The sequence below is a fragment of the Pongo pygmaeus genome, chromosome 10 (assembly GCF_028885625.2).
Source record: "Pongo pygmaeus isolate AG05252 chromosome 10, NHGRI_mPonPyg2-v2.0_pri, whole genome shotgun sequence".
Lineage (NCBI taxonomy): Eukaryota > Metazoa > Chordata > Mammalia > Primates > Hominidae > Pongo > Pongo pygmaeus.
The window spans coordinates 24,635,267-24,662,105 of record NC_072383.2 but is presented as its reverse complement, the minus strand read 5'-3'; the positions used below and the strand labels follow the sequence as shown (position 1 = coordinate 24,662,105).

The 26,839-nt window shown below is 34.1% G+C and overlaps 1 protein-coding gene across 20 annotated transcripts in view; it reads left to right on the top strand.

The window, feature by feature from the left end:
• The window catches only part of SOX5 (SRY-box transcription factor 5), a 1,038,078-nt gene that overhangs the window by 937,859 nt on the left and 73,380 nt on the right, over window positions 1-26,839 (top strand). For 19 of the 20 annotated variants that reach the window (XM_054445328.2, XM_054445330.2, XM_054445334.2 and 16 more), the window contains one exon: window positions 25,352-25,498. The exons of the other annotated variant lie outside the window; for it this stretch is intronic. In XM_054445328.2, coding sequence (XP_054301303.1) covers window positions 25,352-25,498 — 147 coding nt within the window. The remainder of the gene's footprint in view (window positions 1-25,351; window positions 25,499-26,839) is intronic. 20 annotated transcript variants of the gene reach the window in all.

The window sequence follows — 26,839 nt, the reverse complement described above, 5'->3', positions numbered from 1 at the left end:
TATTTTTAAGTTGTTTTGTTTAAAAGGGTAGGAAGAGAAATTGTTAATTTTGCACTTAGGCCATTAAATTAAGAAAGAATGAATAAAACAATGGTTAGGATTTGCATATTGGTAACAATGGCAACCTTCTGAATTGCTTTCATTTTGCTGAGTTCAGTGATTGTGCTCTGTGAATTAATTCTTTTGTGGAAAGCTATTGAAAGATCAAGGAATTTAGAAAACAAAACAACAGACAAGCGTGCTGTTTCATATCTATTTGTACATAGAAGGTTCAAAGTGAGATTGTTTACATCACAAGTCTTGATGACATTTTATTTGCTTCCTAGAAGAAAGATAGTATTCAAAAATGATTATATAATCATGCAGATAAGATGTTGCAGTCATGAATGAACTGTTCTGAGAGAAGGACCAAGAAGAAAAACCACATTACAATTTCAAGCTGGGTTTGGTTGGCAAGTGTCTTCACAAGACTTGAAAATAGAGCCCTATTTGATTCCTACAGGAAAAAAAAAAAAAAAAAAAAAAAAAAGCTTAAGCTAGCCCTGCACATTTCAAATTTGCTGTTTCCTGTGGAAGTTTCAGTATTTTCCTGCCAAACTGAGGGTATGAAAACAAGAGGAAAGGGAGGGATGAACTCTAGTTTTTCCATTTTTCTTAATCTTGACCTTTCTCTTAATGCCGTACTCCTTTTTCTTATCCAACCGCTCCTTCGATGAAGAAAGTGAACAGGAAGAAATGGAGGAACAGACTCAAAGTATGCTCACAAATTATTTGCTACAGTGAGCTTTGGGGCAGCATTTAATTAATGCCTCTAACATGAAAATTACAACAATATTACGTCTTGCTTTCTCTACTACTAGAACTTGTTCAACATATAATTTTAAAAGTAATAGTGTTAGTGAAAGTTACAATTACTTCCTTTATGGAGTGAAGCAGAACTATAGAAAATATTGTCCTTTCATCTGTAATAGTTGCTTAAGGTAACAGAGACAATTCCATCGGAAATTTCACTATACTGTAGCATATGACTCCTACTGTTTTAAATATGTGCTCCAAGTATTTTTCATATGGCTAGTTCCCCACCCCCACCCCTGGTTTTCATTCTTTGGTTTAAAAGAAATTTTAAATTATTAGGAATAGTATAACTAAAATATTTGATTAACAGAAAGGAGATAAGCAAAGACACTTAACCAAACAACAACAAAAAAAGTTAAACCAAACAATAAAAAAAAAGTAAACACCCTTACACATTCTTTATTTTTATTCTTGTTTTGGTTTGATTTATGCTGCTGCTGGTTTTCTTCCAGAGAAATTTTAAATTTTGATATTTTTGTGTGACCTGAGATACAAGCCTAGCATTAAATACAATATAAAACCATAAAATATCAAGTTTTTATACATAGAATATTTGCATTGTAACCAGTTAGTAGTATACTGGTATACTGAAAGAGAGTAACCAGTTAGATGACTTTCATGACTTGAGGTGTTTTTTTTTTTTTCCTTTAAAACATGCTCCACTAAATTTATTTAAACATTTACAAATGTTAAAACTTACTAGTAATAATGTTTAAAAGGTAGGTATAATGTAATGGGTTATGATCTTGAGCTCTCGGATAACACAGGCCTTATTTGCATGTATCTTTGATCAAGATATTGAATATCTCGTAGTCTCAGTGTCTTCACCTGTGAAATGAGATACTGTTATTCCTACATGATAAAGGTGTTGTGAGGATTCAATGACATGGCACACACGCAACACTCAGCGTAGCATAAGCATTCAGCCTCATTAGCTGTTATATTCATCATTATCTCCTAGATTCAAGGGTATAAAACTGGCAAAGAGCCTATCCATATTTCAAGTTAGCAAGTAACTTTCTTGGATGCAGAAATTATATTCTGCAGTATAGAGGTTTAAAGCAAATAGAGAAATTCATCTTAATTCAAGTTTGGGTTGAACACCTTTGGGAGCCAAGTCCTCATATTTAATGCAAGCAGAACGTCTTTATGAAAACAAAATATCCCTTAAGTATAAAAATCTTTTCTTTTGAATGTCAGATTACAAAAATGTATGTTTCAATTCTTACGAAAAATATAAATAACCTATGTCTCTCTTTCTTTCCATTCCATAAAAGTTACTAGAGCTTTGCTTTAATAGCATTGACAGTTATTTGTGAAAGGAACAAACATTCCTCTTGGAAGGGCAAGCCATTGTGTTACTGGAAATTTGTAGTATTTGTCATAATAAAGAGAGTTTTACAGCAAGAATGAATAGTTAGGGCATTATAAAGGCAACCAAAATAGTTGGCCTACTTATGATGATCCATTCTAACCTCCCATGTTGCTCTACAAATACAGCAGTGAATTAACCCATTTATGCCCGGTGTTCCGTTATTGGAACACTAAGCTTGTGGGAGTTATTTATATCCTACTGCTTAAGGTCATTGCCAATGTCTTATTTTTCACACACGAAAAACTGCAACCTCTGGCACAAATGGATTAAGGGTTCTAGTCTCAACCTGCCTCAGAAGTGATGTATGAATCTGGTCTCATGTCTTTTAACCTACCCAGCACTCAAGTTTTCTTATTTGTTAAATACCTACAAGTATAGCTATCTACTTATATCTCATGGAGAAAGGGATAAGATTAAAAAAAAAAAAAAAAAAAAAAAAAAAAAAAAGCGCTAATGAAAGCAGCCAGGAGCCCAGAAATCCCCAGAAGGAAACTCTGCACCTTGTGAGTGGACTTTCCTGATTCATGGATACATTTATTCATGTGCTATCAAGGAAAAAATGGGAGAAGAATAATGAGGCAAGCGTTGATTTGAGGCATTCGAAAGAAATGCTTTGGAACCTGGAAAATTGTCAAGCCAGCTCTGAAGATCCAATTAAGCAGGAAAGTTTTAATGATTCTCATTCCACCTCCATGGAATAAGAAGGAAGATGAGCAGGTCAGACCAGGGCTAGATAACGCAAGAGACAACCTACGAACATTAAGAACATGTTTACACATGAAAAAGAAGGACCATCTAGAAATAAATAAATAAATAACAAGTTGGACATAAAGTAGTTTCATAGCAGTAATCAGAATGCTGTTTTATTTTGAACTGCGTAGCCAACTAGATGGACACCATATACTTTTTGGTCCTTAGGGCTCCTAAAGATTTAAAAATAGGAATTTCCAAATATTTACCTTTCTGTTCCTATTTCTTGACTATCTCTCTCTGTTTCTCTCTCTCTCTTTCTCTCTTTCCTTTTTTCTTCATTTTTTCCTCTATTTTTAACTACCTTCCTCTGTTAATTCCTCTTTACCTCTTTCTTCCCCTTAACTATTTTCTTCAATACTTTCCTCCTCTCTCTTTCTTCAAGTTCTAGCTACGTTTTTATTCTCTCACAATTGTGAAACAATGGAGGGACTGTCTTCTTTAGAAACATTTGCTTGAGGCCGGGCCCGGTGGCTCATGCCTGTAATCCCAACACTTTGGGAGGCCGAGGCAGGCGGATCATGAGGTCAGGAGTTCGAGACCAGCCTGACCAACATGGTGAAACCCCATCTCTATTAAAAATACAAAAATTAGCCGGGCATGGTGGCAGGCACCTGTAATCCCAGGTACTCAGGAGGCTGAGTCAGGAGAATCATTTGAACCCGGGAAGCAGAGGTTGCAGTGAGCCAAGATCACACCACCACACACCAGCCTGGGCAACAGAGCAAGACTTAGTCTCAAAAAACAAAAAACAAAAATAAATATTTGCCTGTTGGCTGAACAATTCTATTAGTAATCCATATATGAGCACATGAGTCAAGAGCTGGAATTGGGAATTTCAAGTGGCAAGGATGGTAGATATCAAATAAAAAGATATCTGGGATTGTTTTGTCTAAATATAATTGATAACATCATATATATTAGAAGATACAAGCCTTCAAATGTTTTCATCCATATTTCATCTCTTTGTATTAATAAAGCCAAATAACTTTAAAGAGAGAGGATTCCATTTAGACCATAACACCAGTAACAGCCCCCACTTTCACCCACTCTCCCATTAGAATGAGATGTTTTCAAACTGTGTTTCAGAGATTGGGAAGGAAGTGTGAGTTCTCTTGGCAAGGAAAAACGTAGAGGTGGAAGCACAGCTCATTATTTTTGTACTCAGAAAGTACTGCACAATTGGTTTCTTAGCATCAGTTGAAATGGAAAGAATTGCTTTTCACTTTGTTTATTTAAGAGTCTACTATCATTACGTTATATTCTTATTATCTTAAATGGTGTATGGTGAACCCTGACTACCTGCTCTCCTGCACACTTAAAACATTTGCTATTCATTCTTTATATGCATATGGTATATCATACATATATAGGGATCAATCTAAGTTAGCTAGTGTTTTAGAAAACCTTTATAATCTAAAATGGTAGCAAATTTCCACTTTCTAACTCTTTCTTAGGAAGAAAGGCCAAAATGTTTGAGAATTGAAAGTCAAAGTTGTTAAGTGAGATCCTTTTTATCTTGTTGCATTTGTATCATTTGTTTTGTAATTTCTAAAATTATTATACAGTAAAATTGGCTATATTTTGGATGTACAATTCTGAATTTTCACCACCTCTGTAATCAGGATATGGGACAGTTCCATCAACCCTCAAAATTCTCTTGATCTCCTTGACAACCTCAGAAAGCAATTCTCCAATCTCCTCCTCAGAAAGTCTAAGCCTGGCTGATAAGACAGTGGAGTTTGAGCGTGGGCTGGAACCAGGTGTCTTACATTGTAATAAGTGTTCTTTCGCTCCCTCCATTTTAAAACTGCTTTCAGTTCGGTCTAGTGTCCTTCAATCCAGCATTTGCTCTAGAAAGTAAACACTTGGTTTTCTCTTTATGTTTACTCCTCACCTTATTTTGCTGAGGTAAATTTCTACTTTTAATTTTATTCTTAAAAATTTTAATTGTGACCTAAAACTTTACTAACTTGTGTGAATCCTCTATAGGTTTATTTTGATCGTGGTAAAATATGTTTAACATAAAATTTACCGTATTAACCATTTTTATGTACACAGTTCAATGGCATTACGTACATTTATACTGTTGTACAACCATCACCACTACCCGTCTCCAGAACGTTTCATCATCCCAAACTGAAACCACATACCCATTTTTCAACAACTCCTCATTCTCCCATCTCCTCATCTCTGGTAACCAGCATTCTACCTTCACTCTCTACGAATTTAACTGTTCTAGGCACCTCATATTACTTAATCATACAGTATTTGGCCTTCCATATCTGATTTTATTCATTTAACATAATGTCTTCGATGTTTATCCATGTTGTAGCATGTGTTAGAATTCCATGCCTTTTTAAGACTGAATAATATTCCGTAGTATCTGTGTACCACATTTTGTTTATTGATTCCTCCATCTATGGACGTTTGAGTTATTTCTACCTTTGGGCTATTATGACGAATGCTGCTATGAACATTGGATATACACATATCTCTTCTAGATCCTGCTTTCAATCCATTTTCGTTATATACCCAAAAGTGGAATTGCTGGATTATGTGGTAATTTTATGTTTCTTTTTTTATAATTGTTATCCTAATGGATGTGAGGTGATAGCTAATTGTGATTTGGGTTTTCATTTCATTAATTATTAGTGGTTGGGTATATTTTTGTATGTTTATTGGCCAATTTTATACCTTTTTTTGTAGAAATGTGAATAAGATTATTTTTGATAAAACTTCTGAGAATTGATTCCTAGATAATATTTGCTTTGTAATATTTCTCACTTTAGGTAGGTCTTTTATATTTCTTGAATGAAAGAGGAATAAATGAACAAGTAAATGAATAACGCTGTTTCTGAGTACCATCTAGAGCATTTGAGTCTTAGTAACCACTAGATTTGCTACTTGGGGCTGGGCTGCATCTTATAATCTAGAAATAAGAACAGTAATATTTCCTGCCCCATGCTATTGGTATGCGGGTCAAACAATGTGCAAAACACTCTTAACCCAGTAGCATATCAAGATCAAATTAAAATATGCTAATCAAAATATATCAGTGTTTGTAATTATCCAATACATTTGTCTTATAATAATACTTAAATGCTTTATGCTTCTGTCTCTACTGTTCCTATGTTAGGAGTAGTCTTTTATAGTTAAAATATTTTTTAAAAGCATAAACTTCACAGGATCTAACTCAGTACCTTTCAAAAAATGTTTTTGCCGATCGAATAAAAGAATGGACGAATGGCATATGCATGTGTGTGCCAGTCTCCTGCACACACACACAAACACAACTTTGTTGCATTTGACCTGTATGGTTTAAAAGTTTCACTATGTTGTTTTTCTCATTACTACCCTTGAATCCAAAGTATGCATTTCCTCAAACTCTATTGGATTGATCTTTAAAGAACGTTTAAGTCTTCTGGAAAGGTATCAAGTTAAAAAAGAGGTGGCAAAAGTTTTTTTTTTTTTTTTTTAATAGCTAAATAATAGACTATAGATGAGTTTATCTGAATTTTGTTTCTGATTTTCTGACTTATTCTGTGGCATTAACAATACCATATCTCTGATTTTCTGTCAATAAAATAATAGTAATAATATTTACCAATTAAATTAATGATGGTATAGCATAGTATTTAAGTAGGATTTTGTGAATCTTTTATTAAAGTTTATGGAAGTGTGATATACCAGATCAATGGTAAGTTGGCACAGTGTTGATATATTTTAATGGGTAAATTTTCCCAATTATGTGAGATAAAATGCTACTGGAAAAATATTTGTTTCTTGTACTAAAATATTTTCACTTCAAATCTGATGGATTTTTCTTCATTTTAAAAAAATCCCCCTTTTTACTTTCAAATTTGCTGAGATCTGAGGTTGGAGTTCACATACTGATATCAACCAACCATTGAAGTGTAGGATCAGAAAAGGAATAAGGGATGATCCAAATAAAAAAGAGAAATATTAGATTTTTTAAAAAAAACTAATTTGTCACTTCGCTCATTGGAATATGAACTGAATAGACTTCTAGACCTTAAAATACTTTTTTTTTTCTCCTTTTATTGCCTGGAATCTTAAGAGCTTTATCATTTGCAGTCATAAAATGAAAATATACACCAAACCCTCAAAGGGCAAGTATGAAATTAAATTATATTTGGGCAGCTGTAACCTTTTAAAACGATCAGATTCCAGTTAATGTATTTCTTCCTGTTCCAAGTGCTGCCATGGTGTTTGATGGTGGGAAGCAGTCCAAAGGGCATTGGGAGATAATAAATTCACTGTAAATTTCACCCCAAGGCATGTCTCCATACACCAAGGCCTCCATTTAGCAAGGCTGACCTAAAACTCTTGTCACATCCAAAGGTCATTTAGGTTGGGGTTGGTGTGTCCCATCTATCTTTCCTTGATGTAAAGAGTGACAGTTGAAACGGGATTGGGCTCATAAACAGTCATCTGAATATGAAAAAGAAGCTAGCTTTGGAGTAGGAAGGGAAAGTGAAGAGAGAACTACCTTTTGCGGTGTGACTAGCAAATGCCGTGGTTTTTGCAAAGTCAGTGAAGGGTGGGTTGGATCTCCTAGGTCTTGTTTCAGAGCATTCTTTAACTTGGAAGGCATTACTGGATTTGGTTGATTTAGGATCTGGTACTCTTTCCTCTTCTATTTATATTTGTTTCCAAAGCTGGGTGTATGTTAAGTATTTTTTAAAGAATCTAATATTTCCAACCTTCTTTTACTTTAAAATCACAATATTCCTTCCCCCCTTTGCACCTGTTCTCTTTAGTTCATATACCAACACATGGGAATAAAATAGGAGGAAATTGCTGTAGAGAAATAAAGCCTAATGTGGTCCTGGAAAACAGTGATTTTTTTTTCTAACGCCCTCTTAATCATGCACTTTTTAAATTGTAAAATATAAATAATATAAAACTTACGTTTTAACCACTTGTAAGTGTACAGTTCCATGTAGCATTATATACAATGTTATATAACCATCACCGCTGTCTGTGTCCAGTACATTTTCATCATGCAAAATAGAACCTCTGTATTTATTAATTATTTCCTGTTTCTTATTTCCTCTTCCCCCATCCCCTGATAAGCTCTATTCTACTTTCTGTCTCTGTGGATTTGCATATCCTAAGTACCTTTTCCTTTTGTGTCTGGTTTATGTCATTGAGCATAATATTTTCAAGGTTCATCCATGTTGTCGCACGTATCCCTCAAACATACACTTTAAGAATGACTTTAGTTCTCTCAAAAACATTTATTTATAAATGTTAAGAACTGTGGATATATAAGTTCTCAATTATAATAATCATAACTAATATGTAGTGTCAAATAGAGAAATATTAAACAACTATGTGACAAATAATGAAAGATTAAATTCTTGCAAGTATTCTTGGGAAAAAGTTTAAAAGTCCTTTCATGAAAGCAGAGATAGTTATTTACTGATATTTTCTAATTATTTAGAGTAGTGCTTGGCACATAATAGGTCCCCAATAAATATTTATTAAATGAATGCATCCATTTAAGGCAGGAGAGCAGAAGTTAAGAGTTGTTTCTCTGTACTGCTTCGTTGGTACATGAGGAATAGGTCCTATGCAATTGAAAATGAAGGCTATTGTGATCAAAAAAGCCAATGAAAGTAAAAATGAATTGTAAATGCAAGGTGCTATTGGAGTGTGTTATTGTTATTTTAATTGATTTATGAGTTATATGTGTTGGGGTAGTGAAAAGGACTCATTTTTTCTATACCTTTTTCTTTTTCAAATGGTCTAGAAAAATTGAGATTGGCCACCATGAATTTACTCAAAGCATAGAGTTTTATATGATTAATTCTTCGTATAAATTATACAAGCAAGAGCAAATATTTAAATAAAGATGAGGCTCAGAATGTTGAAAATTATATATATAGATTTATTCTGTAATCGATTTTAAGTCAATTTTGAATCTGTAAAAATGTGATTAGGTAGATATTACTTCAATTAAAAATGGGTTGTAGGTGAAGCCAATCCCCCCAATCTATTCTCCGTATTATGTCTAGACTAATCTTTTAGAAATATAAATCTAATTCTGTCATTCCTCTTATTAAATTACTATATATTCCCGTCTACCTTTGTAGACATCTCTCCCACTGCACTGCATCTCACTGGCTTCTTTCTGATACTACGAACTTGTCATGTTTCCTCCCAGCATGTAGTTTTTCTGCCAGTCTTTTTTCCTCCTGTATGTATGTAATTATATCAGCTCATCCTTCTGACCTCCAGGTATTCATAGTTACGGGAAAGTCTTTCCTGATTTGCCTGCCTGTAGTGTAGCTCTCGCTTGCGTGCTCTTAGAGCACCATATACTTCTATTTTGTAGTATTTTGCACATTTGGGATTTTACTTTTCATTTGTGTAATTATTTCATTGATGGCTTTCTTGTTCTATGTAAGCTCTATGGAGCTAAAGACCTAGAGTGAAACTGGTACTTTATAATTTTTTTCAATGAATAAAAGCGTGAATGATAAAAGATAATAAGAAGTATAACAGCTTTCTCCATATTTCATTACCTTGTTTCCTACAATTATTTAAATGGTTAAAATACATATCAAATTTAGAAGAAAACCAAACTGAAGCGGTTTTTACTGGCAGTAGCCAAAAGGAAGTAAATGGATGAAAGATGCCAGGAAAAATCTCCTGTTGGACACTTCACATTTCTTTCTTGTTCCGCATCCCCAATACTATCGCTTTTATCAGAAGAGCCCAGCCTCCATAAAAGGTGCTTTCTGAATTACCCTTCTCAGGTTTGTCTAACTCTTTCTTTCAGAGCACACACACCCTACTACTGTATTAAAATGACCAGAAAATAGATTCCTAAGACATAGGCTAAGAGTTAAGAGCTCTGTAAAAAGTCAAAAAGATTTGGATTCCAACTTCAGCTTGATCTCTTACCTATGCAACTTTGGACAGATGACTTTTACTCTCTCTTGGCCTCAGTGTCCTGCTCCATGAAGTAAAAATGATACCTATTTCCTAAGGTTGTTGAGAAGGTTCCAAGAGATATGACACGGACATGTCTCACAGTAAGCATTCTATAAGCTTCAGCTATTATGATTATTATTGCTGCTGTTATTCTCTGTCCAGATTTCCCCTGAAATGTAGTTTTATTTAGCATAATTTGTATATTCAAAGATCCAAAACTAATATTTGTACGTGATACTTTCTTAAAGGTTTACGAGGGAAGGAAGAAGGAAAATGTAAGAGGGGACTCCATAGGAAGCAGTCCTTTTTTAAAACCTCTCATATGTGTTGTTTGTTAGTAATAACAGCAAAACAAAACAGCAACCAAAACAACAACAATAATAGCAAACTTAAGTGACTTTGTGGTTTCTTCAGGGAGCGTTGAGTTCTGTTACTACTGACTCAAGAAGTCTTTCACTCTTGAAGCCTTTAACCCTTGGCCTTGGAAACTATTATTTTTGACTCAGGGTTCAAGGGAAATTCCTTTTTTCACTGGCCAGCAGGTGGGGGATTCCACCTCTATCCCACTGCAAAAGAGATGAATTTAATCATATAACATTTTATCTGGAAAGTATTTTCCCATAGTAGCATTGCATCACAGAAGAATTTCAGGGTTACTTGGACTTCTGATACTACCAGATGTTTAACCTTTGGCAAGTTATTGAACCACTGTTCCATTCATTTTTCATCATTCTCACCAAACTCACAAAGTTGTTATGGTGATCCCTGAAATAGTATGCAAGCTTCTAGCAAAATGATTAACATATCATAGTCATGGAGAAAATTGTGGTTCTTGTACTTCCTCCCCCTATGTGTTTCAAGTATTTGCAAGCCTCCAGCAAGTATGTACTCTGGAAGTACGTTTTTTGACATGCAAAATAATATATAGTCTGATTTAATATGAAATGACTCAAATTGTCTTTATATTGAGTTAGAATGCTATTTAAAAATGGCTTGATTACTACCCCCCAAACTATTGGGACACATTGAACAGTGATTTCACAAATATGAACTTAGCCAAAGACAGGTGTTTTCTTTAGAACTGTCTCTGATAATACTGTAATTCTCATAATACCCAAATTAAATAATGAAATTTAGTAGCAACAGAAATTTTTCTCCTGATGAACAAGCATTTCTCTTCTTACTGTTGCTTTGAAGGGAATTTCAGCAATATTTTTCCCTAAATTAAACTAATTAAAGATATAAGTATAATCACTGATACATAAAGAGATCTGAAGAGCCTTCCAGCCAGTGTCCTTCTTACCTTGCCAAATGGAGATGTATTTGCTAGTTGGTGACCTCAGGAATAGATGCAGAGTGTTCATCCTCCCACAGTAATGAACAGCAAATCTGGAGCGGCATAAAAAGGGTCAATCGAATAGGTCATACGTCATATGGGGAGGCAGATGTTGGAACATATTGTAATGGATTACTGTGCAGTACACGAAGATGGCTTACGGAGTAGAAATACAGGGAGGGAGTGAGCGAAAGAGAAACTATCAGTTGGGGTGTTCTTACATGACTCTCGCAAAATATATCTGGTTCTTTAAGGACCTGCTTCAATTATAAAAGTCAAAATGTTTTTTTTTCTAGCTGTTTAAGATTTATTGGTGTGTAATGAAGAAAGCCTTTTAAAATCCAGTGCATTTGAAGTGTTTCTTATTTATAGGCTTTAGTATCTGCAGTGTGACAGAGACAGCATGAGAGCATCATACCTGTGAAAAAGGTCTTAAGATTTAAGTAAGTTCAAATGTATCTTTAATTTTTAGCAGGATGCTATCTTCACACCCTCCTAACACTCCACCCCTCATTGATAGCTTCATATTCCATCCAAGTATCACTGAATTTGGAATAAGACTGAATTTGGAATAGAAAAATCAAGATTGTCTCTGTATTATTAATATTTGGTGATAGCAGCTTTAAATAAATTACATTGTATCTTCTGTACATGTATTCACTATAGCTTTTTAACAGTAAAACCCAACCTATAGCCAGATGTAATTATTTACTTTTGTATCCAAGCTTTTCCAAGTTATATCAGGCAAGAGTGATATTTAAGTAAGACTGAATTTGGAATAGAAAAATCAAGATTGTCTCTGTATTATTAATATTTGGTGATAGCAGCTTTAAATAAATTACATTGTATCTTCTGTACATGTATTCACTATAGCTTTTTAACAGTAAAACCCAACCTATAGCCAGATGTAATTATTTACTTTTGTATCCAAGCTTTTCCAAGTTATATCAGGCAAGAGTGATATTTAAGTAAGACTGAATTTGGAATAGAAAAATCAAGATTGTCTCTGTATTATTAATATTTGGTGATAGCAGCTTTAAATAAATTACATTATATCTTCTGTACATGTATTCACTATAGCTTTTTAACAGTAAAACCCAACCTATAGCCAGATGTAATTATTTGCTTTTGTATCCAAGCTTTTCCAAGTTATATCAGGCAAGAGTGATATTTTCAAGGAAGTGTGGGTCATAATAATAATTTCTGCCTTGGAGCCCATACCTCCAAGCCCCCTATTTCACCAAGCATGCTTCCCAGTGGCTCACCTATTTTCTCTGAAGGCAGAAAATTTCATTTCTGAAGTTGGGAACATTTTTTCCCCTGATGGCTTATCCTCCTGCCATCTATCTTTTTTTTTTTTTTTTTTTTTCTTGAGACAGAGTCTTGTTCTATTGCCCAGGACTGGAGTTCAGTGCCACAATCACAGCTCACTGCAGCCTTGAACTGCTGGGCTCAAGCAATCCCCCTGTCTCAGCATCCTAAGTAACTAGAACTACTCATGCCATTATGCCCAGCTAATTTTATTTTATTTTTAGGTTTTTGTCGAAATGGGGTTTCACTAGGTTGCCCAGGCTCATCTCGAACTCCTGCCCTCAAGTGATCCTCCCACCTTGGCCTCTCAGAGTTCCGGGATTACAGGCTTGAGCCTCAGCAGCCAGTCACTAACCTCTGGTGATACCAACTAACTCTTCAGCCTTTTGAGGACTTTGTCCACTCAAGTCATTTTCTTGCTTGACCTGATAATTCAAACCTTTATACACCCAACAACTTCAACTTTGTTTTTTCAATTATGCTCCATTGACAAGGAGAGCTATTAGCTCATATGGACAAATCTGTAGCAAGACAAATCTGTAGCAAATTTGACAAATTTGTAGCATATGGACAAATCTGTAGCAAGTCTGAGTTTGTTCATTCTTTCACTGTAATACATTTTTTCTTGCCATCAAGTTTCATTAGAATTTGTGTACAAATACAAAAGATTTTAAATCTCTCAGATTGTGTGTATGTGAGGTTGCTCCTCCCAGTGACTCTAGTCCTTAGTATACCCTTCCTTACTCCCTTCAGGATGAATTCTTCCCCAACTGGGACTCTAGACTGGAAATTAAGTGACAGCCCTTCCCACCTTCCTCTAGGCACCTTTCCCCAATCACTTTTCCGCCATGGTCTGTGACAGAACTGGGGAAGCAACAGGAGAAATGTTTCACAATCCGAGCCTCCACCCACTTCTGTGGGTTAACCACTTAGGAGGTTAGCCGAGAACTCTTTTCATCTATTCCCCACCCCTGTCCCTTTCCACTCAGGTTTGACCAAGAGTCTCAGTCCTGAGAGCTGGCTGTCAGCCCTGTCTACACTTCATTTTTTCCAGGAGTCACCTTAGTGGTTAATGAAAGTCATCAATGTTCAGAGTCCTACCTTGGCATGCCCAGTATTCCTTGACGGATACAAAGAACACATATCCCTTTAGAACCCTCGTTGTACTTCTTCTCTGTTAGGATTTTTGAAAATTAAAGAATAAAAAATTACTTTTTGTGTAAGTATATAAAAAATTCATTTGAGAGGAAACTATCTATTTGTATTACCTTTTTCCACCGTTATGTTTTTTATTATTATGAATATTTTGATAATAGCTATATAGTACTATTAAACTGGACTCTTGCACAGTCTCTCTGATAGATTTTACCCATTAAAGTCAAATTCAAATATATAAAGAAGTTTTACCACTCAATAATAAGACAGCTCAATTTGTAAAACACATTATGGGATATAAATACAATCCCATTATTGGGCATATACCTAAAGAAATATAAATTGGATAAATGTGGTACATATACACCATGGAATACTATACAGCCATAAAAAAGAATGAGATCGTGTCTTTTGCAGGAACATAAATGGGACTGGAGGCCATTATCATTAGCAAACTAGCACAGGAAGAGAAAACCAAATGCTGCATGTTCTCACCTATAAGTGAGAGCTAAATGATAAGAACTTATGGACACACAGAGGGGAACAACAGTCACTGGGGCCTATTTGAAGGTAGAGAATGGGAAGAGGGAGAAGAGCAGAAAAAATAACAATTAGGTACTAGGCTTAATATCTGGGTGACAAAATAATCTACACAACAATTCCCCCAACACAAGTTTTCCTGTATAACAAGCCTGCACATGTACCCCGGACCTAAAATTAAAAAATTTGAAATAAAACAAAATTCAAATATATAAGTAATTCTTACAACTCAAGAATAAGACAACTTAATTTTTTTTAAAAAAGCAAAAGATCCGAATGTATATTCTACCAAAAAAGACAGGAATGGCTAATAAGTACATGAAAAGATGCTCAACATCATTAGAGAAATGCAAATTAAAACTACAACAAGATACCACTTCACACCTGCTAAAACAGTTATAATTAAAAAGACAATACCAAGTGTTGATAAAAATATAAGGCCGGGTGCGGTGGCTCACGCCTGTAATCCCAGCACTTTGGGAGGCCGAAGCGGGTGGATCACAAGGTCAGGAGTTCGAGAACATCCTGACCAACATGGTGAAACCCCGTCTATACTAAAAATACAAAAAAATCAGCTGGGCGCGGTGGCACGCGCCTGTAATCCCAGCTACTCAGGAGGCTGAGACAGGAGAATTGCTTTAACCTGGGAGGCAGAGGTTGCAGTGAGCCAAGATTGGGCCATTGCACTGCAGCCTGGGTGTCAGAGTGAGACTCTGTTTCCAAAAAAAATAAAAAAGAAAGAAAATACAGAGAAACTGGAATCTTCATACGTTGCTATGGAAATGAAAGATGGTTCAGCCACTTCAGAAAAGTCTGACAATTTCCTTAGAAGGTAAACATGAAGATACCACATTACTCAACAAATCCAATCCTAGGACATGGATAAGCAGAAGAAATGAAAACACACAAAAACTTGTACAGGAATGTTCATAGCAGGATTATTCACTGGAAAATTGGAAAACATCATCCAACTATCCATCAACTAGATAAATGGATAAACAAATATTATACACCCATGCAAATAAATACTTTCCAACAATACAATAACAGGCTACTGATACATGCTACACCTTGGAGAGAGTTCAAAAATGTTACGCTAAGTGAAAGAAACCAGATCTCTTTTTCTACAGTCTCTTCCAGCATTGCCCCAGTAGTGGGGACAACAAAATAGCTTTACCTCACATCTGGCCAAAGGGAAGTAAAAGGAATGTGTTATTTCAGAAAGGGAGAGGAAGGTCTTCTGTTGTGTATAGAAAAGTCTTAAATGCTAATAAACGTATTTTGTTGGTTGATTTGAAGGTTAACTTTATGGCTTTGCATGTTATGTTCCTTCTGCCTGGAATATTCTTGCATTTTAACTTCATCCTGCACTTCCTCGAGGACATATGTAGCAGGACTGCAGCCATGTCAGATCCTGGCCCCCACTTCAGAAGCTCTTTACAAGTCAGTCGAAGTCAAGACGATGAGCCTATTTAGGACAGAAGCCATTCCTTGTCTCTTGACTGGAGCTAGGCGTGGCAAGAGGAGGGACACAGGCACAGGCCCAGACCTGCTGTCCTTGGGCCACCAGGTTTTAACATGGAGCTGCAAGGAGACCAAGAATTCTAAATTCAAACCTGTCCTCCAGATTTCCAAACTGAAGGTCCGTAGTCATTAAACACTAACTTCCTAATTCCTCCCTCCCCGGAGCCCCTGACAACCACCATTCTGCTTTCAGTCTCTATGAATTTAATTTCTCTAGGTAATTCATATAAGTGGAATCATACTATATTTGTTATTTGGTGAGTGGCTTATTTGCTTAGCATAGCATAATACCTTTAAGGTTTATCCATGTTGTACCATGTGCCAGAATTTCATTTCTTTCTAAGGCTGAATAATAATTCATTGTGTGTATCTAGCACAGCTTGTTTATCCATTCATCTATCAATGGACATTTGAATTGTTTCTACCTTTGGGCTATTGTGAATAATTCTGCTATGAACATGGGTGTACAGATATCTTTTTGAGATCCTGCTTTCAATTCTTTTTTGTGTATGACCAAAAGTAAAATTACCAGGTTATATAGTAATTCTATCTTTAATTGTTTTGAGGAACCACCATATTATTTTTCACAGTGGCAGGAGCATTGCACAGTCCCATCGGCGATACACAAGTTTCCAGTTCCTCCACATCCTTGCCACCATTTGTTAATTTCTGGTGCCTTTTTTTTTTTTTTTTTTTTTTTTTTTGATAGGAGTCGTCCTAATGGGTGTGAAGCAGTATCTCTTCTGCTTTTGATTTGCATCCAGGTCATTTTGAAAATAAGTTTGTCAAGACAGGAGAATGAAACATGTTTAATTAGACAGTTCATTGACTTATGAATTATAAATTTTTATACCTTCGACATGTGAGTTCCTATCTGTACTTTTGTCCTGGTATTCAGCACATTTAAGGCCTATCCTGGTTTTCATGCGTTACACTTAAAGAACATGCAAAAGAAATGCTGACAATGTTAGGGAAAGTCCATGTTTAAACTTAAGTTGCTATGATAATTTTCTGTGAAAAAACATTATGAAAAGTAATGGGCAAAGGAAATTTATTCACACTGAAACATGCTGCTGTGTTTTGAAAGATTTTCTCCAGTACATTAGTTTCTCTTTAAACTCCACATTTAAGTTACATTAAGAAGCTGAAATTAAGCTATAAAGATAACACTTATGGAGCCTTGAAATTGCTTTCTGAATTTTTCCTCACAAATGATATTCCCTGTTCCTCCTCTTAAAAACAGGAAGAGAAAGAAGAAATAAATACTTTTCCATCAAATATATATATAGTATATATCTTTTTAGATTTTATTTAAACTTTAACAGTTCATATTCAACTAATTTTTTAAATCATAATAGATGACATATATTTTAAAATCTCTATTCCAAATATTTAACACATTGCATATATGTTAATTGTTCTTGCCACATTTCAAACCCTGGACTGAAAAGAAATCTTCCATTCTTATACGTATATTTGACCTGGGAGGTGCTATTAATCAGCAAGATTTTAGCTCTATAATGTTCTTTTAGAAGATGTAAGTCTATATGTTTGCTTATGTGCAATTTTAGAAGCGACAGCTATTTATTTTTGAGTGAGGACTTTATCACTGAGGATGAAAAAGGATTACAAATTTTTCCTTATGCCTACTTAAACTCTTGGGGTGAACTAAACAGTCTCATTGGTCACATTTTAATAAAATACTTAAAAATCTCAATTACCTGACTTGGATTATATGAATGTGTCAGATGATCACATGTACCCTCAAAATATGTACATCTAATGTATATCAATAAAATATATTAAAAATAAGTAAAATTTATTTATATTCATTTATGGCATACCTCTCCTTTCTCTGTTTTATATATTGGTGTTTGACATGAGATTACACTTGGAGAAAAGGATAATACTTATAAAAATAATTTTAAACAATTTCACAAAAACAGTATTAAATGGTATGCCTGCTCTTATCACTCTCCATTCAGACAATGACCATGTAAAAAGTTCACAAATTATCTTTAGGAATCAGTATGTTTTATCATACAGTATTTAAGAAAGATATTTCAGTTGTAATCTTAATGTTTTTTTTTTTTAATTTAAAATGCCTTTTGTGCCCAGCTCTCCTATGAAGTTTAATGAAGTTGGTGATTTGGGGAGAAGAAATGTAGGGAGGATGAAAAGAGGGAGAGTAAGGGTAGAGAGAGGATGGTGGACATAACTTATTTTGCACTGTCTTCACAATAAGGTAGAAATATCTCCATCTCCTAATCCATGTCTGAAGTAAAGGAAAATAGTTGGATCAAACCATACACTGTCATATGCTGCTGGCTCCTGGGTAAATGACTGTATATGGCATCATCTCTATCTCCTATGCCTTTATCCAGATTGCCTGGGCACACAAAAGGGAGACCTGTAGCAAGATCCCAGTTAAAATAAAAATTAAAGATCCAGCAATCCCGCTTCTGGGCATGTATCCAAAGGAAATGAAATCAGCATGTTGAAGAGATATCTGTACTCCAGTGTTGATTGCAGCATTATTTACAATAACTAAGACATGGAACCAACCTTATTGTCCATCAGTAGATGAATGGATACAGAAAATGTGAGATATATATACACACACACACACACACACACACACGCGCACACACACACACGATGGAATACTTTTCAGCCTTGAAAAAAAAAATCCTGTTATTTGTGAAAACATGGATAAAGCTGAAGGATATTCTGTTAAGTGAAATAAGCAAGGCACAGAAAGACAAATACCATGTGATCTCATTTACCTGTGGAATCTAAAACAGTCAAACTCATGGAAGGAGAGAGCAGAATAGTGATTACCAGGGTAGAAGGCAAGAGGGAAAGAGGAGATATTGGTCAAATAATTATTTTTAAAAATAGAAAATTAAACTTTGAACAAACTAAAAGGATCCCAAAGAAACAGAATATACCTACCAGCAACCATAACTCCTACTAAATATCTTTTACTTTCTAAATAACAAATATTTAAGATTCAGCAAGTAAATCGTGTATATTTATTTATCAAAAAGAAGGCATTTGTCATCTGTCTTTTCCAAAATACTTCAGAATATCCATATGCTTCAACTCTTGCTTCTGTTGTCTTTTGAAAAGATACTTTTAACTTTTTTCAAATAATCTTCACCCATTTTTGGTATCTATTTTGCAAATAGACATTCAGTTACTGTTATGATTATGACAACAATGAGGGTATTAATTTATTTTGTTCTTGCTGATAAGATTTAAATTCATATTTTTTCCTCTCAAGCAAATGAAATGAGTGAATGAATGTGAATTTTATCTGTATTACTAATGAGCCTTTGTTTCTAATTCTTTGGATTGTACAAGCAGATGAAATGAGTGAATGAATGTGAATTTTATCTATATTACTAATGAGCCTTTCTTTCTAATTCTTTGGATTGTACAAGCATGCCAAATTCATTTTGGATTTTAAAAATTTGTTTTATGTATAGTGACTATTATTATGAAATATATTAAATATGTACAAGAGATCTATATTAATAATATTTTACATAGTCATTTTCTGCGTTTGTTCAATTTTACTGTTCCTTGTTTTTAAAATTTTCTGATAAAGCATTGATTAGCAGGGACATAATCTCTGCCTTCAAGGAGTTTACTGGTCAGTAAATCATTTGGGGCAATAAATCTTGATAGATATTTTTGTCAGTGCCTAATGCACTGAATCCAAATACTCCAGATGGCAGTTAGACAGTGGACTAGTAGTCAGTGAGAGAAGTTGTGTTTTTAGCAGTTTGGGGAAAGTAACCTATTACTGAAAAGTGGCAAGAATTTACCACCTCTAGGAATTAATGAAATAGACTAGCTTAGAATTTAAATAAGCTGTTTGTAGAATTTCTCTACTCCTCACACTGAAAAGTACTTGTTTAAGGTATTTTTATGGATATCTTCTTATAAAAGCACGATTGATTTAACACTATTGATTCTAACCATAGCATAAAAGCTATGTCGTCCAAATACAGTTATACAATTTTTTTCCCCAAAATAGCAACAATTAATTAGTACAAGTTAAAATATCTGTTGTCCTACCAGACCTTTTCTGGCCCCATAGTGGGCCATTAGAGATGAGCAGAAAGAATGCCTGTTAATGAACTGCCAGCCCACTGCCCAGCAGTGATTTGGTGCACATAATAATAAATTATAAGAAAAAGTACGGATTAAACTTGAGTAAGTTAGATACAATTCAAGCTTATGTTGTTGGTGGTGGAGAACATCACACTTTTCATAATTTTTTAAAAGTGTTTTAATGAGCCACACTTTAGGGGAAGTTCATGATTGAATGAATCTAGTCATTCTGGGAAATCCTCTCTGTGTGAATTAATACTTCTTTTGTCAAGAAGGAAAGAAAGAAATAAAAGAAAAATATAGTATATGTGTTTTGGCTTTCCTAAAAGGATAAATGATGAATATACACAAATGAGAATAGATGATAGGTGAGATTACTTACATACTTATGAAGACTTCAGATAAATTGTATTAACATCCTGTTCCTCTGTTTCTCTTTTCTTTTCCCCAGTTAATTGGCAATTTTTATGTGCCCAGTATGCTATGAACTTGAAATTATTTTTTCCGTCTTCATTTCACAACTGTTACTGCAATTCAAGTTCTTATGATCAGAATCATCACTGTTAAGTGTTGATAATTTCATAGCTGATATTTGTCTTATCAATATTCTAGCTAAAAAACATCATATATATTGCTCTCAGTCAGTGGCTTTCTCTGACTACATATTCAATTAAAACTATTCTGCTTATGTTTCAAAAGCTTCCATAAGGTGAATGTAGCCTACAAAACTAATGTTATTTTCCTCTAACATGGCTATGTGTGCATTGTCCTTCCTACCACTCACTGTTCCACACCAATCTCTATATTTCCCTTGCAGCAACTAGCTCTTTCCTGCTCTCATGCCTTTCTTTTAATTGTACTCCCTTCCTAGAATGCCATATCCTTTTTCTGTGTCCACCTTAACTCCATCTCTTCTAGGAAAACATACCTGAACGCACTGATGCATTTCTTCTCTCTTAACACCTTCAACAGTGACATACAGTTACAGTATACTTATAGTCTCATTGTTTTCTGTTTATCAATCTTGACTTAAGGCAGAAACTATGTTTGTACACTTTCTCTCTCCTCTGCTATACCAATGACAGTGCAGAGTCAGCACATATATGTTGCCTAGTTTCTTACTTTGTGTATTTAATCCATTAATAATTATAACTATTTTTTATTGATGAGGCATTCTTTACCATGTGCTTTCCTAAGTGTTTTGTACACATCATGTGATTCATTTCTCACAGTACCTTTATAAGGTCAATTTCATTTATCCCTGAATTTACAGATTAAGGAATTGTGGCGCAGAGAAGTTGCCCAAGGTCACATGGCTTAGAGCTGCAATTAGAGTTCAGTTCTGCCTTGTCCAAAGCTCTTGCTTTTTAAGTTTTCCACTAGAAGTAGAAACCATGATCTTTCAAGGAGCTTAAAATGTTGAAGAGACAAAAATCTAGGTTATGGAGCAATTTGAGACAAAAATGAGAGTTGCTTATGTTTATATACCTGTATGTAAAAACATATTTATGAACTTTGAGTACCAGGAAGACACGAAGTAATCAATAATAGATTCTAACCTAATCATCTGTAATTGTTTCCTTAAAAACTCATTGTCTAAAGGAGGTATAGGTATGAGGGTAGTGAAAGAGAATGAGAATGCAATGTTTTAAGCAATAGAAAGACTGGAAAGCTCTGAGGAGTTGTGAGGTTTTAGAGATCACATCCAATCCCTAACACATTAGTTTCAAGGTAAGAGTCAAGTTATTCTGTTATTCTGCGAGGCTAAGATACTGTGAGTCTGGTTAAACTAAGGAAATGAGTGTTCTCTTTCAGCTCAGCCTTTTTTTTTTTTTTTTTTTTTCTTTTGAGACGAGGTGTCACTGTGTTTGCCCAGGCTGGTCTCAAACTCCTGGGATCAAGCAGTCCTCCTGTCTCTGCCTCCCAAAGTGCTGAGATTACAGGTGTGAGCCGCCACACCTGGCTTCACTCAGTCTTTTATGTTTAGTGTCATCAGTTTGTTTAGTGTCATCTGTTTGTTTCCGATGTTTTAGACAACTTCACTATCATAAAAATACATTCATCATAATATACCTTATGTTTAACTTTGGGTTTTATCTGTTATTATTTAAAGAAAGAAGTTAACCAGATTTTCACTTTAAGACATGCAGGCATACATACGTACAAACATAAGTGGATTATCTAGTTCTCCGGATGCTTGTTATTTCAGGTGGCCTTCCGGTAGTCACTAGATTTCATGCCCCTTTCCCCTCTACAAGGTCAACCAATGGTTCTGTGACTGTAGATGTCACTCAGGGCAGACACCTGTTATTAGGCTTGATTTTGCTTCACGAACGTTTAATAAAAGAAGGAAACTGTCCATCAGTTCTTGGCTTATTTGTTTTAAAATTATTCACTGCACATATTTTAATGGATATAAAGGAGCATAACTTTTTTAAAGTGTGAATTAAAATAAGTCACAGCAGCATTTTAAAAAAATTATCCACTCTTACACATGTAGCCAGATAGAAGAATTATTGTCAGCTTCTTTAATTTTACCAAAATTTCCTACTAACTTGTAAATGGCCAAGTTAGAATGCAAGATTATTAAAATTCCTGATTGATCTTATCTGAGCAGACTCAAAGCATGTTAAATTCTCTAAGATGGGTTTCATTTTTGCTTTTGTGTTAGAATATAACTTTTAGGACAACATATCTATGACGCAAAATGTGTTGAAATAGATATTTCCTGGCCTTACTTCAGTACCTTGGTGAACCAGGAAAATTTGATATGCTTGGTGGAAAATGCAGTGATGTGGGACTAGTGGAAAACTGATCACAGTTGGAGAAGAGTAATTCTAAAATTTGTCCTCTTGCACAGAAGCCAAATATGAGAAAGGGTTTATGGGCAATTTGCGGGAGAGAAGAGCAACCTAATGTTAGCCATGCTCGAACTGAATAGCGGGCTTATGAAATTCTCATCATGAATTACATTAAGTCTCTGTATTCTGTAGAAATACCAGCAAGGCAAATGATATTATACTGTTTTTATAGAAATATTAGCATATTCAACTGGGTCTATCTCTTTTACAAATGTTTCTTCCCTTTCAACTCAAAAGCATTTCTTTTAGGACAATAACTCAGATACACCTTAATTCCATATTTAAAAGGGTAAAAGTGTATTTATTTGAATGTTGAAAGAATATATATAACTTTTATTTCCAAATATGTGTCTTCTCCATCCTTTAAATCCTTTAATTCAATAAACTATTTTAGAGTTTTTATACTTGTATTTTTCGTAGTAGTTCTTATATTTCTTTGGAAATTATGACTGTCTCTGGTGCCTAATATTTAAATATTGAATCACATTTAATGGCTACTTGGTTAAGCTATTTAAATATCTAAATAACACAAATAACCAATAATTTTGTCAGTAATATGAAGAATCAAAATTAAATTTTGAATAACTGTTTTGTTCACATTTTCTTTACTCACAGATATTTTAATGTTCCATGTCATTAGTAATTATAAAATAATTTCATTTTTAGTGTATCAGTAATCAGTAATAGGAATTTTTATCCTCTATTAATAATACCCAGTGAAATCATTTTTAAAGACAAGAATACAATATACAATACAATATGAAATTCATAAAATGTAATATAGTTATCTAGTTAATTTGTGAAAATACATATAGTTTTTAAATTCAATATTAGTACACGCATTCTACTGGTCAGAGTTTTAATCTGTAAAGTGATATCCTAGGATAACTGGTTATTTTCTTAAAGACTTTATAAGTAGTTTAGAATGATGCCAGAAAGAAGTGCTTTTTAAATTGCAGGATATAATGCATAGATTTTTAAGACAGTTGGGAGAAATGGATCAATTCTGATCATTTTTCTTTAAATAGTAAACTCTCAAGTCTTCCTTTTTGAAGTGAATTATCCTTTTAATGTTTATGTAATTGAAGACAATCATTTTTATTCTTTCCAGTTGGCTGGGGTAGGAAAAGATGTAATTATTCCAACACATAAAACCCTTATGAGACAATTATTAATATAAAAATATTTTTCTGGCTTTTTAGTTTTCTCTGGGATATATTTTTACATTAATTTGCATAAAAATAAGCCATAATTTTTATCAATAACTTTAATGTCTTTTTATTTAGGTTGTAGTATCTGGAGACTTATGTATGTGTATTTTCGCGTAAATGTGTGCTGTCTTCAGTTTTCATTATTTTATTTAGAGAGAGACACTGCTAATCAGGATCTGTGGCTTATCGTGAGCAATTTTGTCGTTTGGAATTTCTCTTTCAGAAAAAAAATCAAGATAATCCAGATAACTATTTCACAGTACTTCTCCTTGAGAGCTTTTTTTCTTGCTTTATTGTAGAAATTCTAGCTTGCATTGTAAACGCTATCCATGGAATCTCAAGACAAATGAGAAATAAGAAACTGGGATATGTGTGTGTGTGTAAAATTTATTTAATATTAAATATATAATTAAATATTTGGTAACTGAAATATATGATATATGTATTTAATAATTATTTTCTTATGTAGTTATTTAAAATTTTAACAAAGTGTGAAAGGAAGATGAAAAGAGTAATAATTAAATATTTGATGTAATATTTGAATTTAAAGCGACTTCCTTGTTTTAGGATAATACATCGTACGGCTATCATTATCAAAGTAAAATTTTTCTTTTATTAATTACTTGGACAATTTTTATTGCTTATTTAATAAGAATAAGTAATGGCTTAGTGGAAGAATATGTGTTTTAGGCAGTATTCTTTAAAACCTTAATCCTCAAGATAATTTGAGATTTGTCTGTGTTTATATATCATGAAGTAAAGTGAACTTCTGGCAAGCATCCAGTTAATTTTTATCAATGTAGGTAGACTGACCAGATAATGTTCTTCAAGTACTTTTTTTCCATTGCCTTTCAGTGCCTTTTCTGTACTTCTACCCACCTGACACTCAGAAAAATTGTTTCGGGTGCCCATTTCAGGAAATCAAAGAAAGAGGCATACAGGGCTTGAACCAATATGGATAGTAGAAAATTACTGTGTATATGAAGTATCCTTTTGTAACACACTGTGTAAATTTAAAGTAGAATATAAAGAGCTCTTAACTAGATAATATGTTATACTTGCCTTCTATAGACATTGGAATAAAGTAAATATGGATGGCTCTTATTTGCTTTGAGTCCTTGGACATACTGAAGGTGAGATCACTTATATGTAGTATCTGTCATTTCTCCCCTAAAAAGTAATGAAATCTGAGGTGACAGCTTCTTTCTTTAAATATTCCAGTGCACTAAACGAAATGCTCATAGGAAAAATACCACATCTGAATATATGTACTTTCTGAAAGGTACTTTTATTTTATTATTCATAGTATTCTTTCTCCCTTTCTCTCTCTCTTTTTCTTCTGTAGCAGTTATATGCTGCCCAGCTAGCTGCAATGCAGGTATCTCCAGGAGGGAAGCTGCCAGGCATACCCCAAGGCAACCTTGGTGCTGCTGTATCTCCTACCAGCATTCACACAGACAAGAGCACAAACAGCCCACCACCCAAAAGCAAGGTACCCTTTTGAAGAAGCCACTGTCTTGCCACTTAGCTTTATTTTTCATTCAATGGTATTTATTAAATGTCTATTATATGCCAGCAGCTAGCTTAAACTCTGGGTGTACAAGGAGGTAAGAATCAAGTAAGGGCAACAGGTGTGCATGTAAACTTATCTGCATACATTTAATCATTCATTTATTCATTGATTCAATATGCATGTATCAATAACTATAGTAGAAAATGTGAGTGATAAAAGAGATTATCAGATGGGTATCTTGTACCCAAGGAGCTTACAGTCTGATTATGTAGATATTTATAAAAATAGCCAAATAGCCATATTCTATGATACAAAATAAAGTTTATAAAAAGTTACAGATAAAATACATTGGAAGTTATATTGGGAGGCGGAGATCATCTTCAGTCAGAGATCCCAGCAGGAGTTTGCCAGAGAAGGGACAACTGAAACAGACCTTAAAATACAAGTAGAATTAGGACCTACAGAAGGTGTTTTAAAAATATCAGTGACTGTTATAATGTGGTACAGTGTAGATATAATTTTAGATAAATCACCCACCCAATGAGATTATCATGTAAGGAAATGAAGGTAATAGTAGTGTTAGAAGTAAGGCAATTTAGAAGTAGTTTTGGTTTCTAAGCTAAGAAAACATTAGAACACATGGAAAAGGACCAGGGAAAAGTCAAATAATGTGTGTTTCTTGGCCTAAAAGGAGAGAAAAATTGATTTTAAATTTGTATTTGTATTAAGATCTTGCTTAAATGATATTGTATGAATATATTAAGCTTTCCATGCAAGAAGTAAGAAGAGTGATCATAAAGCAATATTCCTTGAGATTACTCAGGGAAACAACCACAAATAATTTGACTCTATTAGAAAATGTTAAATAGAAAGCTGACACAGTGAGTTTACCAGCAAAATATATATATATAATATATATAATATATATATATCTTTTTGCTGAATTATGTAGAAAATTGCTTCTGTTCTCCATCCCATGAATGCCATGTTGACATGTCTAAAACAAAACAGGGTAAGAATAGTCACAATCGTTGAAATACACAGAGAAAAGGATTAGAAAATATTAAAAGAGACAAATCCAAGAATCCTCAAAAAATCTTTCTGTAGTACCCTGGTGGCTCTGTCAGGATGTCTTTCAGAGTTATTGTGTACTCCAGAGAGTAAATCAGTAAGGAGAAGGGATCAGTCAATCATTTGGAAAAGGGCACTCCAGCCTCCATCTTCCTAGAATTCCCCAGTCCTTTTCCATATTATTAAAAGACAAATATTTTGGGGAATATAACTTAACCTGGACAAGGACCTTAGACCATGCTTTTTCAA